We start from the raw sequence: 17,635 nt of genomic DNA on the forward strand, positions 1-17,635 counted from the left end.
TAGTTTGAGTACAGTGTGGAACTGTAGAACACTAACATGATAACAAACCCTGGAGGTATACATTTAAGCCATGCAGCCTCAATTAATTGACATAGAAAGTAGCATTTATTATGGTTTTACAAAACACTTTAATTTATAAACATGGGCAAATTATAATATAAATAAAGATTGCTTTTTCTTGCACATGATAATCCAAAGGTCAGTCTTTGAGAGTCTCATGTTTAATACAATAATGGCACATCTAAACATCAATCTGCATGATCCTACGCATGTAAAATCGTTTAAAACTGGCATGTACATCTATATAAAAGCAAAATGATATGGAAACATGCAAGAGTAAAGATCGACTGCAAAAAAAGAGTAAATGATAAACAGTTAGTTCCCAGAGAACTAGACATTTATAATGAACCAATGGAAATGAACACTGCCTGTTAGCAGTGACTAAAGAAAGAATAGCTTAACAAACATACAATCCTTTTACAGACCTTTTTAAAGTGAACAAAGGTTCTGCAGATTTTTTGTTTTTGTCATTTGTCGTTTGCATACATGTCATACGGAACCTTCAAATAATTTCAAAATCTTGAAAGCTTAACTGACAACAGCCAACGACAGGTGTGCACAAAAATATATGTGCATTTTGACAAAATAGGTTAATAAATGAGCTATCTCAGAACAGCATTTTCTCCTGTGCAAATTTTCTTTAAAGGAGGGGCCCCTGATTCATCCAGCTCCTCCTGTTGAAAGAAAATGGACATAAGAAATCAGGTCAAATGGCTGAAAACAATGCTATTTTTATACAACTGACCACAAATATATGAATGTTTATTTAATAAAGAACACTCAGTACATTCACATGCACATGCAGAGGAGAAAATCTATTTATTGGCCATAAATGTTTGACTTGGCCTCCATAGGTGGCGCTGTATCTCCCTATAAGCTAGTGTGTATGGAATCAGTTTCTTGTTAACCTTTACATCACAGAAAAACAAATGTATGTTTCGTACCTGCTGTACATGTTAATTGTGATACAAATTAGGTCGGCGGTGTTGTCCGAGGAAAGACACCGCCGTATGACAGTACTGCACTTTATACACTTCTACTTCCTAATCAAAGACCGTAGAGGAAATTATGGTGCATGCAACGCCATGTCCGACTCCAGTCCAACAAAGCGTAAACATGCAGTAGTAATCGGGCTATAGTCGTGTCCCAAATGCAGGGCTGCGGTCAACGGAGTGTGGATTCGTAGGCCGGATGTCGTCAAATTGCGTCACAGCGCTGTGCCGTAGGCTGTCCCAATTGAAACGGTCTACCTCGACTCCTTTGTATGCGACTGAGATATGTGGCCGACGTGAGCTTGTTTGGGAAGGATAGGTCTGGGGTATTCTTTCACGGCCGACCATATCCCACAATTCTTTGCGCACCAGCAGCAAACTTTTCCAATCCAACATGGCGGACGTTGAATCGCATTATCCGGGTATGTTAGTCCAACTAAGACACGCTCGATTTTAGTCGGACAAAGGTGTTTCACATGACAAAAATAAAAATAAATGATTGCCTTATCTGACTTTTAACATGCATGTAAACGCACTAAATGTTTAGTGTCTGTGTGGAACCCATTTTCATTAAGTGAACCTGTGACTCCAGGGTGCTCCGTCTGACTGTCCCTGATGAAAGAAGGTCCTCCTTGGTGAGAGTCGGAGGCTCATCAGCGCCCTCCTGTCCTGAGTGAACCGGGTCTGTGTTCAGAAATAATGGCAAATCAATGGTTTTATGTTAACGGAATTATTATTTCAGCAAAAAAAAGGCAAAACCGATGTTTAAAAGAGGTTGCCACATACCATCCACACTCTCCTGGCCCAGCATTGGGGGCTGGGAGTCTTCAGCTCTGAGGCTGGAGGTATGTGGAGGGCTGACCTGCTGTGAGCTGGAGGTGCTGCTGCTGTTATCCATTTTAGACTGGTAAACATCTGACAGAAAGCTCTGGTTGCTGTTTTCATCTGAAGTGAGGAGCACAGAAATTGCAACATGTTTTGTTTTTTTACATAATAAAAAGATTACCATTTAAATAATTCAGAATAAGACTCACCAGCAAAATCCAGTAAAGAGTTTGTGTTTTCCAAGACCACATCTTTCAGTCCTCTGGCATCGCCACCTGTGGATTTAGTCCGAAATATCTGAAAGCATACAGTCCATATGGTAAATTAAAAAAATACTGACTTTGAGACAATGATAAGTCTGTATTAATTTTTTTTTAGATATTAATGTGTTTTGTCACCTGCTTTGTTTCTGTTACTGGAACCCACTTGAATATGCGTAAAGACGTGTCTCCAACTGTCACCCATTTCTTCTCCCTGCAGTGAGAATGATCATTTCATAGAGGAGCTCAGTTCAGCTCTGACACCACATTAACATGTTACACGGCATAAGGCTCAGGTGCTCTGTGTACACGGTACAGATGGCATCTCATCTCATTTCCCCGTCATCCTCACTTATATCTCCCGGTGACGTTTTCACGCACATGTGAAATTGACGATATCAGGTCGGAGGGAGTCTGTTAATTTTCGCTGATCAGTGATTACAGCGGGTAAAGGCGGCATGTGGGGCTGTAGCCATATTGACAGCTCTCGGTGGGGAAGAAGAAAAAAAAAAAACTCGCCTGGCCCCGCCTCCTCTATCAGACGCGGTCATTGATTGGTCAACACTCGCGTCAATCATCTAACTTTTCCGACTGAAGTTTGTTGAGCGACGCAGCAGATAACAGCCCACGGTGTACTAACACATTTCCCTCCATGTTGCCCACACAAACAGCGTCACGTACCATTTGCGCACTTTCTCGATGGCCGCCAGGACCTTTTTGATGTCATCTTTCGCTCGACTGCGGGTCTCGGCGCGGCCTGATCGTCCCGACATCTTGATGCTGTTATGATTCATCTACAGATGCATCTGAAAACTTCAAGACCAAGCCCCAGTGCTTCGTTCCGGTGGTAATCTCGCGAGATTTCCTAATCTCTTTTATTCCACCCTTCTTCAATATGTGCATATTGTGGATACTGTGTGGGATGTACTCATTTTTATTTATTAATTTATATATTTTTTATATATAAAACAGAATTTACAGATCAATACACCAAAAATAGAATGTATATGAATATATATACTGTTTTTCATAAATATTTAGCTTTTTACAATTCATTTATAGGGTTTTAATATAACGTTGGGGGTTACAAGAGTTGACTCACTCACACACAAATGTGTTTTTATAAATTAGTGAGGACACATTATAGACACAATGCATTCCCTGGCCTCTTACCAAACCTTAACCAACACAAGGTTTAACCTTAACCTTAACCCTAAAACCAGGTCTTAGCCCTGTTGTAGGGCCCAGACAAACTGTCCTCACAAAGATATGTTTGTAAATTTTTTGGACCTCACAAATTCATAAATACAAGTACACGCACTGTCTTGATGTACGATAATATACTTTTCATAAGAGCTCATTAACAACTAGCACTTTTAATGTTTTACGTTGGCCAAAAGTAGCTACTAATACTTAATTTCTTTTGCGTAGTTAGCTGAATACTTCGTAGTTGCATACATGTGCACATACATGTCTTTTTTTCCACTGTAATCTACATATGTGTGAGTTGTTTTATTATATTGTACATGACTATTCAAAGTTAAGACTTACAAAAGCAGATAGAAACAAATTAAAAACATATATACCACACAATCAACTGAAAACAATTCTCACCTGAGTCTTCTGAGCCTGGATGAATAATGGAAAGCAGCTCTTCCTCTGGCATTTGTGATTAAATAGCATGTCTTCACGGTTTAAAGATTTTTGTCAAAATAAAATCAAAGTGATTTCTAGTTCCCATAAGTGAACAGCAGAGGGCAGGCTTGAGTTAAGATGCACCCTGAGACCAAGTGCCTGTTCATTTTTTCATCCCCATGCACAGTTAACGGTTTTAACCACTCTGTTGTATGTATATATGTATGTGTATATATATATATATATATATATATATATATATATATATATATATATATATATATATATATATATATATATATGTATGTATATATATATATATATATGTATGTGTATATATGTATATGTATATGAAACTCTTTGTTTTAACTTGTATAAAAACAGCATAGCAAGTAAAACTGACTGACTATACACACACACATGTATTATTATTATTCATTGTATATATATATATATGTATATGTGTATTTATGTATATGTATGTATGTATGTATATATATATGTACAGCTCTGGAACAATTCATATTGTGAATCATATTTTGCGATGTATTCAGAGAAAATTCATTTGTATGAATATAAATAGAATACATACACTGTGGATTACACAATGTATGAATGAACCCGTTATTTTGAAAAACGGATGTTATAAATCCCGCATATCATCTTGTGATTGCACCTCAAAGCTTGACCGCAGTCCTACACCCTGTCATGACTAAACGCTAATTTGGTATTGGTGAAGTGAATATCGTTGAAAATACGTTTCACGCCGTTAAAACATGAAGTGTATTTAAAAAAAATAAAAAATAAAATAAAAAAACAGTCGCCATCTGTTTTATTTTGAAAGCGTAAGCGGGAAATAGCAGTAACCCTGTGAGACCTGACAGTGGTGTTGCTTCGGCTTCTGCTGTCATTGACTGGCTGTTTGACGGAAAAGGCTAATGATCCTGTGAACGGGGGCGACGAGTCCAGCAGCAGCAGCACAGCATGGACCGCTGCCTGCTGTAGTTTCTCCGCAGGCTTTTCACCATTTTAGTTTTTTGCTGTGTTTTGTTTTTTTTCACCGAAACTTCCTTTTATTTCGCCCCGTCGCTCGCTGGTGTGTTTTCTGCCTCAGACGACAATGGACCGAGTGAAAAGCTCCATGCAGCAAGTACCCAACGCTATCCCCAAAGTGATCCGACGGACCGGGGGGGCCAACAGCCTGGAGCTGGAGAAGGAAAACTTCGAGAGAGGACAGGTATGGAGCACACAGGTGCGGGGATATTTCACTGTACTAACAAAGCTCCTGTTATTGGATCCGCGTTGTAATAATAACGATGATGTCAGTCAGGCTGCTCGTGTGTGAAATGGACTGAGGTGAAAATTTAGGACCACAGTGTCAACAGTCACACATTCATACATTTTTATTTTTTTATTTTTTACAAGTCACTCTTCCAGTTTTGCAGATTTACTCACCCTCTGCTCGCTTGTGCCTGGTCCAGATTAGGGGTTATTGTCGTATCAGTATGTTCTCCTCATGCCTGTGTACGATCAGCAGACACCAGTGAGTCCAGTACACAACAAAAGAGCTGTGGAAATGTAGGTCAATGGGCTTTTGAATTCAGATAACGGTGTAGTTGGTTTGTCTGCGTGTGTGTGTGTGTGTGTGTGTGTGTGTGTGTGTGTGTGTGTGTGTGTGTGTGTGTGTGTGTGTGTGTGTGTGTGTGTGTGTGTGTGTGTGTGTGTGTGTGTGTGTGTTCAGCTGCATCATTGATGTAGGTGGTGATGGATGTTAATCTAGTTATGAGGAATTCCTTCAGAGTTATTTTAAATGAATGATATGTGTTTTGGGACATGGGGGTTTATAAGGTCTGATCTGCCACTTTGTAACAAAGCTGCTACACTGTTGTGAGTGGGGTTGAGAGATACCGCTTTTTTTTTTAATGTCCGATACCGATATCACAAACTCCAGTACCGATACTGACACTGGTCCGATGCAGTCATTTTAGACTATTTATGAACTATGAAGCTGTTAACAACACGTTTGTGCCGAGTCATTTCAAAGACCGCTTTTCCACTACATGGTTCTGGCAGTACTCGACTCGACTCGCCTCTGCACAGTTTTATTGCTTTTTCCATTAGTGATAGTAGCTGGTGCTTTTTCTAGTACCTGATCTGAAGAGGTTCCAAGCAAGCTGAGCCAATGCTATGCATGACGAAACCGAACAATGCCGAACTGTAGAACAAATGAGAAGACTTGAAGGGGACATATTATGCAAAATCAACTTTTAATCATTTAAATCTTTATATTTGGGACCTTTGAGGCCCTATCAGTCGGCAATGTGTGAAAAAAGATGACTCACTCATGTTTTTGTGGTCCTCTTCAGTCGACGTACAGCAGAGAAATGACTGATGATGTTAACTTCCACGCTCATTGGGACGTCACAATGCGATAAATTCCTGGAATTGTTGTCTCACGGAGCTCTGCTTTGTCCATAAAACAGGTGAGAGTGCTGGCGAGGGCAACGGTATCCGAAAAAACTAGAAGTCCGCGAGAAGTTCTATCCTTGGCTCCACAGTGCAGCACAGAGTTCTACACAAACTTCCAGCCTCAGATGATTTATCTGTCCAGTGGATACACGTTATATATGACGGCAATGTGCCTGCTAGAGCCTGCAAATGATCACTTTTCCAAATGCTAACTGCTGTTAGCTCCCAGTAGCCTCTGTGGCTGATGTCATTTCCTGTCCCTGTTTCGTTTTACCTTTTTTTAAGGTGGACCTAAAGAGATACTACTAAACAAAGCGTTCTGAACAGGGCTGTTTTAGCAGGGTGATTGAACTGCTGTGGTGCTTCATTCTTATGGTATTTTGACCAAAGCATATCACAGACATGTTCATTAGGACACCAGGGAACTAGTTTAACTTGGATAAATAGGGTATAATATGACCCCTTTCACAATCCTGAAAACCTACAATAGTCTCCAACATTAGCAAGGAAATGTCTAAAATCTCATAATTTAAGAGTGGACTCTGGTGCTTTACAAGTCACTAGTTGGTGTGTGTCACGTGTAAAACGAAGTCACGGCAGATTCGCGCAGCAGTATGCACTATGATGACTCCGCCCACGTTGAGGAGGTTCTATATTATAATGGAAAACCAACCAAACCGCATATAGTCGAGTGAGGCGTGGCGGGTCCATGTAGTTGAAAAGTGCCAATAATTCTTCAACTGCGTAACAAATATAGTTCTCCCAAAGGAAGAAATAAACAGCCCAAACATGACTCAGCTAAAATGCTTTTTACATTGTTACAGTCTGTACACAGTGAAGCATGAGATATATAGAGGATTTTTGGATTTCATCAGATTTTACAGGACTATGTCATTGAAATATCGTGCCAAAGAAAAGGTCTGTCTGACAGCAAGCAAACCACACACAATTAAAATGATATTTAGTTTTTTCAGCTGGGCCCTCTCTTCTGTAAGGGGGTTACAACGGGGTTTTCTCAGCTGTGTCTGTTCACATCCAAAACAATGCATAACCATGTTCTTGTTTTCCTTCCTTCCTTCCTTCTCCTTCTCTAAATAGGCATAAGAACCTCATACACTCACCCAAATTCATAAAAACTGAAGTATTTCAACTACTTTTAGTCAAAGATGAGGAGATAAGGGCATGTTGTGATGGCTGCTGATGAATGATGAAACTTTAGAAGCAGCTGTACAGCTTGACTTTGCATGAAGTGCTGCTCCTTCAGTGAACAAATGTATGTAGGCTGCTGTTAGGCTGTGCAGCCCGCTGCTTCCTGCCTGGTGGTCTCCCCTCCCTTCTCCTCTCTCCTTAAACTAGACACATGGGAGGCAAGAGGAGGGGGGGAGAAAGTAGGTCAGATGAATCAAGGCAGTCAAACTGCCATGGCGGCAGCCGCTGCAACGTGCTTCTCCCATTTACAGCGGCTGCTAAATCGGACAGTTCAGTCAGCGCAGGCCTAAATGCACACGGCAGGTATTTGACAATCCTGCATTTTGATGGTCTCATGCAACTGCCCGTCCCCCCCACCCCTGTGAGCCTCTCCCATCCGGGATAGTAGCTGCATGGATTACAGTCGGGGAGGGAGGCATGTATGTTTATGTGTTCCAAGCTGAGCCTGGTCACTAGGTCACTTATAGGCTACTGGGATCTCACCTAGAAGTGTGTCATGTTAATGGTCTCTCTCTCTCTCTCTCTCTCTCTCTCTCTCTCTCTCTCTCTCTCTCTCTCTCTCTCTCTCTCTCTCTCTCTCTCTCTCTCTCTCTCTCTCTCTCTCTCTCTCTCAGCACCACGACATATTACATGAACACCTGTCGTGGCATGTTTTTCTCATATCACATGCTGAGGCAGTTGGTCCCGCTCTGACACTTTTATGTGTCTGCCTGAAAAAAAACAAACAAAAAACCTCAATAACTGCCGTTAGATAAGTTGAAAATATTAATGCAAGATGAGACATGTTTGATTCGCAATCTGATACCCATGTTCTAAAGATGAATTGTCATGCAGCATGACCTCTGTAACGCTGTAATCATAGCGTTTTTCCTGTTCTAAAATCACAGATTAGGTTTGGTCACCCTTATAAAAGTGCAGCACGTGCTTTCCTTTTTCTTGTGGTGGAGTTGTGGCTGGTGCTGTAGGAATCAATGAATCTGCTGCCTGCTTTACGGGGATCAGTAAAAGATAATCTCATATGATCTGTTGTGCTTTAAAGCTGCCTACATCTGCTGTGTGGCTGCTGGCTTTCACCTCCTCTACAGAGAAAAGCTCCTTGCTGCCTGTATATCCGTTCAATCTGTCTGTCTGGTTTTGATTTCCCATAATCACCAGCCATTTCAGTTTAAGGTAAGGCGAAACCACATAACAGAAAACCAAATAAGCTTGAGTTGGCACAAGTACAAAAAAGACGTTATAATTTACTGGAGGTCAAAATGACACTGAAATGTATGTGTTGGATTTGGAATCCCAGTTATTTTCTTTTTTGCTCTAAAGCTATTCCATAATCATTTGTGTTGGATTTAAAGGAGACAAAATTATGCAAAATCAACTTTTTAATCATTTTAATACTTATATTTGGGACTCTGGAGGCCCTATGAGTAAGCAAAGTGTGAAAAAGTGTAATTTCAGGAGATAAAATACGCAATGTTGACTTCCGCACTCGTTGCTACGTCACAATGAGACATTCCTGGAATTGTTGTCTCGCAGAGCTCCGCTTTGTCCCTAAAAAACGTCAGAGTGCAGGCGAGGGCAATAGTGTTCTATTCTTGGCTCCACAATGCAGCACAGAGTCCTACACAAACTTTCAGCCTCAGAGGATTTACGTGCCCAGTGGATGCATTTTATATATGACGGCAATGTGCCGACTAGAGTTGGCAAATGATCGCCTTTCAAAATGCTAACTAGTACTGTTAGTTTCCGGAGCCTCAGTGACACTGACGTAGTTTCCTATGTCTCATTTGCATTTAAAGAGACAGGCACTCGGAACCGATCGTTCTGAACAGGGCTGTTTTGGCAGGGTGATTGAACTGCTATGGTGCTTCATCCTTGAGGTATGTGTAAGGGACATGTTCATTAGGACACCAGGGAACTAGGTTAACTTGTAGAAATAGGGTATAATTTGTCTACTTTAATGAAAATAGTGTAATGACTGAAGTATACTGTAGTTTTCACACTGTACTGAATGTCATACATCATACATTCACCATAAAATGGTGCGGTTTCATCCATATGACTATGAGCAGCATGCAGTGCAGTGCAGACAGCAGGGTTGCCTCCTGTAGCTTTAAAGGCATGTTTCTATCTTTCTCTTTTGAGTCGGGTAAACAGTCAGGGTGTGTTCTGACATGATGTCCACATGGGTTTATAAAAAGAACGAGCCAGGGCAGCCACACGGCACACAGGGCTTACATTTAATGACATGTTTGGCCTCATAATAGCAGCTGACTCTTTAATTTACCGTTTAGCGGGGATCACCATATTCAGTTGCGTTCTCAATAGCATGAATGAGAAATACCAACAAGTAAATAACAAGCTAGGGCTAAACTTTGCATTTATTCTAACCTTTTATCTCAAAGCTCTGAAATGTCAGCAATGCCGGGCCGACTGTTCCCTCGATTGCAAAATAGTGTGTGAGCCAGAAGAGGTTTTTCATTTAGATTGTCATCTCTGGACCAATAGGAACTATAATTAGTGCTTGGAGAAAACATCTGGAGCAGCAGCTCCTCAGCTGTGAGCCACAGAGTGACACCACACCGTTACATAATGAAGGCTTTTTAAATTAGACTGCGAGCCTCCTCCTCGTTTTCCTCTGTACTTGTTTACATGGCACCCTCCTATGTTTGTGTCTGTATTTGAGTGAGTGTGTTTGGTGCTGCAACCTGGAAGTTTTCCCACAGTGTCATAAACTCTTGATAACACCAATGCTGTTATCAGTTACACTGAACATTTTACAGAGGTAGATTTGAATGCTTCATATCTGAAGAATGCTTACTTTTCAATTTGGCAGACTCGGTCTTGAGATGCCCTTGAAGATGTTTGCTGGCCCTCATGTTTGAATAATCTTCTTTCTGCTGCACCTTATCAGGAGCCATCACAGCAGATTTTTGCCTCCAATATCTGTCCTATCTGTATGGATGATTTGGCATAGATTTTACTCTCGCTGCCCCTCCTAATGCAACCCTCTCCATTTATGGGACCAGCACCAAGAGTACAACTATTCACGATCATGTCATGCACCCAAAGGTTAATCGATTAATCTGTCGATTAATTAATTATTTGCTCCATTTTGAGGTCATTAACCTCAAAATGATGATATTCTCAAAAATTAATCACTTTTAATGACTTCTTTGTTTATATGATAGATAATTAATTGATTATGAACAGTTGTTGACCGTTCATTTAGTAACTGACAATAATCTGTTAATCGCTGCAGCCCTAAATAATAATAATCAGAATTTCTTTGTACATAAACAAGTTTTAATGCCTGAGTTGCAGCACAAACACGGGGAGAAATCCCCTTTGATTGTCTGGAACTTTAAAGGGGACATATTATGCAAAGTCAAAGTGTGAAAAAAGATGACTCACTCATGTTTTTGTGGTACTCTTCAGTCTAAGTACAGGAGATAAATGCGAGATGTTGACTTCCTCGCTCATTGGGACGTCACAATGCGCTAAATTCCTGGAATTGTTGTCTTGCGGAGCTCCCCTTTGTCCGTAAAACACGCGAGAGTGGTGGCAAGAGCAACGGTATCCGAAATCCGGAAGTCCAGGAAGTCCACGAAAAGTTATATTCTTGGCTCCACAGTGCAGCACAGAGTCCTACACAAACTTTCAGCCTCAGAGGATTTATCTGTCCAGTGGATACATGTTATATATAACGGCAATGTGCCTGCTAGAGCCTGCAAATTATCACTTTTCCAAATGCTAACTGCTGTTAGCTCACAGTAGCCTCTGTGGCTGATGTCATTTCCTGTCACTTAAGGTTCGTTTGACTTTTTTTAAGGTGGACCTAAAGAGATACTACTAAACCGAGCGCTCTGAACAGGGCTGTTTTGGCAGAGTGATTGAACTGCTGTGGTGCTTCATCCTTATGGTATTTTGACCAAAGCATGTCACAGACATGTTCATTAGGACACCAGGGAACTAGTTTAACTTGGGGAAATAGGGTATAATATGACCCCTTTAATGATGTACATTCCAGTGTTATCCATCTCAAGTTAATTTCACTCGCTCAACTTTTACCACAGATGCGATGGGGCAATCATGGTTGATGATTTCGTCATCAAATTAGCGGTGGTTCTGTCCGCAATAAACAAGGGTCCACAACATCATCTAGGGTTCTACGCATGTTTACTGGATCTGAAATTCCATGTTAGTTACGCTGGTTTCTTTGAATTGTATGTCGTATTCTTTGAGTCGTACATGTGGGCATGTCTGTGGGCACCATCTCAAATGAGTGCCTATGTTTACTGTCTTCACGCCACCAACTGGACTATAGCCAGTGTTGTGCTGCATGGAGCATGGATCACTGGCATTTAATCAAACTGGAGTTGTGCTCACGTTTTTACACGTGAGTGCTTCAGTGTTGATTTTGCGATTAAAAATTAGTTTTGTTGCATAAAAACAGATCTTATTTCTGTCATTCAGACGACTGCAGACATCAACGTTTTGGTTTCCGTTTCAGAATTGTAATATCTCCATCTCATCCAGTTACTAGCTTTTTTTTATAATTGGAGACAAATAGTTTAATCCATACTACCAAATCCTGCTCAAGCATTCCTGGTTATGAATCACTGGTGTGTGTAGTATGTTTGGGCCTGCGCTGATGGACAGCCCTCATCGCCCTGCACTCTGTTCCAGTGTTGTTCGATGCCCAGGCAGCTGTGGAATTCAGAGGAGGAGCATAACCGTGGACCTCAGACGCAGCGGGACTCAGCAGTGCAGATGTGGACGAGCCTTTTTTTAGTCTCCCTGTCCCTCTTTCTCCCTCACTCTCGCTCTCCTTTGTCTTTTGTCTTTATCTTTGCCTCTTTGTTCTTTCCTCGACCACACAGTGCACAGAGTATTCCTTTCCTTCTTTTTCATCCTGCAATTTAAAATGCAGGGAAGTAATGGAGGGATATCCGCAGCATACATGCAGCCTACACGAACAGACGAGCATGTAGGCATGAGAACTCGACCATTAAAAGCACCAAAACAGCAGAAACAGCAGGCGGTGGTTTGTGGCCTCAATGCACCGACTGGCTGTAGAACAATAGGGCTGGACATGAGCGACGGGTCAGTAAGGGGAACTAAGTGCACCGACAATGGCTTTGATTTACAGATTGTTTTTGGAGTTCTTGTCCGTGTTTTACAGCACAGTAAAAGCGGAAAGACTGAGCTTGAGTCTTTTTGTTTGTTTCTCATACAGCGGAGATCAGAAGTCAACCTGAGAACTGGAGTAGTGAATGCAGTGATCGCCTCAGTGTAACAAACACGCCCACCACAACATTAGAACTGGTTTTTGCTGCTTTGGCAGATCAATGTGTTTTTACTCAAGTTAATATGATATGAAAAGTATGTTCACAATTTCAATTTCAAACAGGAAACAGATGTTCACAGATGAGCCACAGTCTTAAAGCTAGTTACCGGTTTTAATCTTTGGGTGTAAGATGTTGATCAACAGTAAAATGTAATTATTGACCAGCCCTTAGATAAATAGATAAATAAGTAGCCCCCTAAAGTTTTCTACATTAAATAAAGTTTTCCAAAATGTAAATATAAGTGAACTGTTATTTTATCTTTCCCTTATCTTTGTTTTAAGTTAAAAACTGAAATTTTAAATTAATAAATTGATCGCTTATCTTAAAAAAAAAAAAAAAAAAAAAAAAAAGATAAGGTCTATCCCTAGTTCAGATATACATGTAATGAAAAGGTAGTTTTCAGTCATAGTCATGCAGGCACTGAACAGTTGATAAACAGTTCTATACAGGGCATGTTGTTGTGAACACCACTCACAGAACACATACCTTCTCCTTTGAACTATTTGCTTGATCAGATTTTCAAACGTAAAGTCATTGACTCGTGGAGGAAAGAGACGGTAACGTGAGAGGACTTTGGTCTCTGTTTGCGTAACACCAGTCATATTTTGGGTTCACTGTTTAATGGAAGCAATATAAAGGTCATTATGTGTGTCGCTATTATAATGCCGTGATAGCTAACAGAAATAAACAAATACATATTGTGTAATGTTTATGGCTTTCTGCTTTGGGTTTGCTGCTAACACAGAGAATCTACTGCAGAAAAAAGAGTAAATGCATAATTTCCAATTCAAAGATGATTTCATTGAAAAAACATGTGACATGCTACATGGAAATAAGGGTTCCAAAAAGGGTCCTTCAACAATGGCTGAGGATCTACCTGGAACCAATTGCTTCTGAAAAAGCCTTTTCAAGGGTTCCTGGTAACACTAATGGTTCCAGTAAGAACCATTTTGATCCAGAGAACCTTTTGAAACCCCTTTCCTGAATAAAGGGTTTTTAAAAGGGTTCTTGGTGGAACCTTAATAAAAAAAAAGTTTCTACCTGGAGCCAAAAGGGGTTCTCCTATGAGGACAAGCCGAAGAACATTATATGGTTCTACTTAGCACTTTTATTTCTAAGAGTGTAGTACTACGCCCCTGGAAAACATTTCTGCTATTCAAAACAAAAACATCCATCACTACCTGGTTTGTTGAAACAAATAAATAAACCTAAATGTTTCATTTCTCTGTAAGTAGCTGAGGTATGAGGCTGTGTGTCAGGCAGTGTGAGAGGAGGGATTAAAGCAGAGTAAAGTGTGTCAGGCCACCTTATTCGGAGATAAATTAAACTAAACAAAAAACCATTATGATCAGTTCGTGGCCACACCGATTGTTGCAGTTCAAGCAGTCTTTAAAATATTGTCTGCTATATGTATATTGCATATGCTGATGTTGCAATATATCAGGGTTACACTATTGTGTTGCAGGTTATTTTCAACTTTATCGACACTTCATCACACTAATTAGCAACCAAGCCCTTCCTTATCTCTCGTCTTAATGGTACAGATAGTATTTCATAGACAGACAATGAGGTCACAAATAAACTGTTGTTGTTGTTTTCAGCTGCCGTTTATCTATTTTTACAGGACAACAGTTTATGTTGTTTATGAATAACTTAGGACAAGAAGTGGGACCTTTAAGAATACGGCCCTTAAATTAAGGAGGGGTTGGTGTCATGGGAGTGTTTTTTAGTGGTGGAGTGAAAATCCAGGCCCTGACAGAGTGGGACTGTTGTATGTGAGAAATGCTCTGTGGCGCTGCTCTCAGCGAAAGGGCCCACGCCGTACCAGGAAGTGAAGAGACTTGTTGGAAAAGAGCCGGCATTGTCTGGAGACAGACTGTTTATGCTGAAACAGCCTGAAGGTATATAACGTGCAGCCCGATGCTGTAATGAGTATCGTATTGATTCTTGTGGCTGCCTGGCCTGGCCTCACATGGTCAGCTGATGTGCAATGATGGTATTAATCAGTCTATTTATACAAGGTGTGACACAAGTAGAATCATTATGGTTAAAAACTATTCTTTTTTTTTTTTTACATAATATGCCTTCATTTATGGATCATTTTACATTTTAACCTATGGTAATACTCCATGTCTTTGTCTCCATATTGCGTATACTACTTGAATAACTTTACAATGCTTATGATAGTCCATTTTTGTTGTGGTAGTAGTTTGAGGTGTTGTGGTGCTGGGTCCACTCCGCATGCTTTTTAAGTATACCCACAGTTCAATATATTGGGTATGTCTTTTCATCTGCTTATGAAAGCAAATATCTAATATGCCAATCGAGACATGCTGAAGTTCAAACTGAGCATCAGAATAGAGAGGACACATGGTTTAAGTGACTTAAACTGGGCATGGTTGTCGTCGGTGCCAGACCAGGACTGGTCTTCGCATTTCAGAAAATGCCTTGAGATCGTTTTGAACACATTCATTTAATGTGTAACACATCCCTTTGGCGATGTTATAACACTGTAATAACACTAATGATGGCTCTGTTGTCCAACAAACGCACTGTGTGCTGTGACAGCGCTCACAATCAATATATAATAACCCATCACACTGAACATACTGGCTGACACTCTCATAGAAACCAGATGGGGGCACTACATACCTAGAATAGCTCTCATGGCGGACGCTGAGCTTTTACACTTCATTCTCACCTCTGACTGAATAGTTTATCAATTACTGTATTGACAGGCATCCTTTTTGATCAATAACTCAATGAAGTTGTTCGCTTTTTGAAACATTCTCTGACTCTAATGCTTCGATCTGTCAGACTCGCAGCCGTACTGTAACACACACCTGACTGTGCACTTCAGACTGAAATAGACAACTGTGACTGTATCTCTTGGTTACCCTATTTTACCCTATCCATGCACTGCAGTCCTCCATGGTCTCTGCCCTGCTGCCCAGGCGATTCTCGGCTGTTATTGTCTGTATTGTGTCATTTTTTATTTATTTATTATTATGTAGATATTTTGCATGTATGTATATGGGGATTAGGTAAATTGGACACTCTAAATTAAACTTAGGTGTGAGTTTGAGTGTGAGAGTGGATGGTTGTTTGTCTCTATATGTGTCCCTGTGATGGACTGGCGAACTGTCCAGGGTGAACCCCGCCTATCACCCTATGTCAGCTGAAATTGGCACAGCACCCCCCACGACCCTCATGTGGAGGATAAAGCGGTAGAAAATGGATGGATGGATGTAGATGTTTTTCATTATCAGTGAATCTGATATTGGTTAGAAAATGTTTTCCAAACCTCAAAATGCCTTGGTCTGTCCACCAATAAAATACATGAAGTATAATGTTGAATAATGAACACTGAAATCCATGATCAAAATGATTAATTGATTATTTGTAGCAGCACTACTCAATACCTCTGGGTTTTAGACTGTTGGCTGAAGAAGACATCACCCCTGGGCCTGGAGCCACAAGGGGTCGTAAGGGAGCTAAGAAATGAGAAATACCTCCTGTCCTTTGCTGCAAATATTATTCAATTTGATGAGATTTTTTATTTGAAACACTTTTTCAGCTATTGTCAATTCCTTGTAAGTATATTATATAATGGTGTGTAAATCAGTATGTGATAAAATCACACTGGCATCGTTGGCAAACAAAATAGATAAAGACAATTCACAAAATTGTGAAAATCATCCAGGTTAACAAGAAATAAAAATTATACCAAAATGGATTATTGTGGTACACCATATGTAACAGGAACTGTTTGACGCACAACCATCTAGTAACAACAATGCCCTCTTTCTGTACCGTTACTCTTTTATTCTATTATAAAAGACTTCTATTATTTTGGTACTATTCCGAATAGAAACACAAAAAATATGTACCGAAATGTTCCATTCTGTGGAAACAAGGCTATAGTTGTGTGTTGTATGTCTCCAAGTGTGTTTGCACAGTGCAAACTATAGAAAACTACTATAAGTACTGTAAATAATTACTATAATCTACCATATAAAAAAGATAGTATTGCCTAGTCTTGTATAAAGTACTTGAAAGTGATACATGAGCAAAAGTATGTAAGTATCTTAGCAGAAAATGACTTTGGTAGAAGTTAAAGTCACCTTTTAGAATCTTACTTGAGTAAAAGTCTTAAGTACTTGACATTTACTGTATTTAAATATCAAAAGTAATTTTCTGATATAAAATGTACTTGAGTATTAGAAGTAAGAGTAAATGTATTGGTTGGCCGCCCAGCTGGTTTTAAGAAAAACCAGTTATAGTAATACATATGCCAGAAATATACACAATAATAAAAACAGAATGCATCAATAACATTATAACACGGTAAACAATGTTTTAAGTCCACTTGGAGCTGAAATCTGCGGCTAACAGCTGAATGGCTAACAGCTAAAAACAACTAGCAACAACAGTGGCATTACATCACCAACTAAACTTGTTTCGGGGTAAAAGTTCACATTTTATTTAGGAAATGTAGTGGAGTAAAAGTTGTCAGAAATATAAATAACAAAGTAAAGTACAAATGTGTGAAAATTCTACTTACAGCTACAGTTAAGTACAGTTACATCACAAACACTGGTATTACCATAATATTACACCCACATTACATACATTATAACCATACTATTACCAAAACTGTTAGCACCATGTCACCTTTACCCTCACCTCCCTCTCAAGACCCCTGGAGGTCCCCGCACCCCAGCTTTGGAACCACCCATGGGTTTCAGCCGTCCCACTCCGCGGGCTCCATGCTACTATTGTCTACCAGGAGAGCGGGTTATTTGCAAAATAAAGGTTTCCTCCTGCTGTCCTGGTGTCA

General features: G+C 40.1%; 2 protein-coding genes across 2 annotated transcripts in view; one reads left to right on the forward strand and one right to left on the reverse strand.

Annotated features, from left to right (window-relative positions):
• Positions 1-119: 119 nt before the first annotated feature.
• Positions 120-2,954, reverse strand: bcl7bb (BAF chromatin remodeling complex subunit BCL7B b). The gene is made up of 6 exons (XM_083886555.1): positions 2,819-2,954; positions 2,276-2,351; positions 2,087-2,174; positions 1,839-1,997; positions 1,633-1,736; positions 120-734 (listed from the first exon to the last, which is right to left on the reverse strand). Exons 1-6 carry the CDS (start codon positions 2,929-2,931, stop codon positions 663-665), a joined length of 612 nt encoding a protein of 203 aa, XP_083742681.1. The 5' UTR covers positions 2,932-2,954; the 3' UTR covers positions 120-662.
• A 1,790-nt stretch (positions 2,955-4,744) lies between these two features.
• Positions 4,745-17,635, forward strand: part of hip1 (huntingtin interacting protein 1) — a 50,168-nt gene continuing 37,277 nt past the window's right edge. The window contains exon 1 of the mRNA XM_083886698.1: positions 4,745-5,009. Coding sequence (XP_083742824.1) covers positions 4,893-5,009 — 117 coding nt within the window. The 5' untranslated portion in view covers positions 4,745-4,892. The remainder of the gene's footprint in view (positions 5,010-17,635) is intronic.

The sequence above is a fragment of the Microchirus variegatus genome, assembly GCF_963457635.1.
Source record: "Microchirus variegatus genome assembly, chromosome: 3".
Lineage (NCBI taxonomy): Eukaryota > Metazoa > Chordata > Actinopteri > Pleuronectiformes > Soleidae > Microchirus > Microchirus variegatus.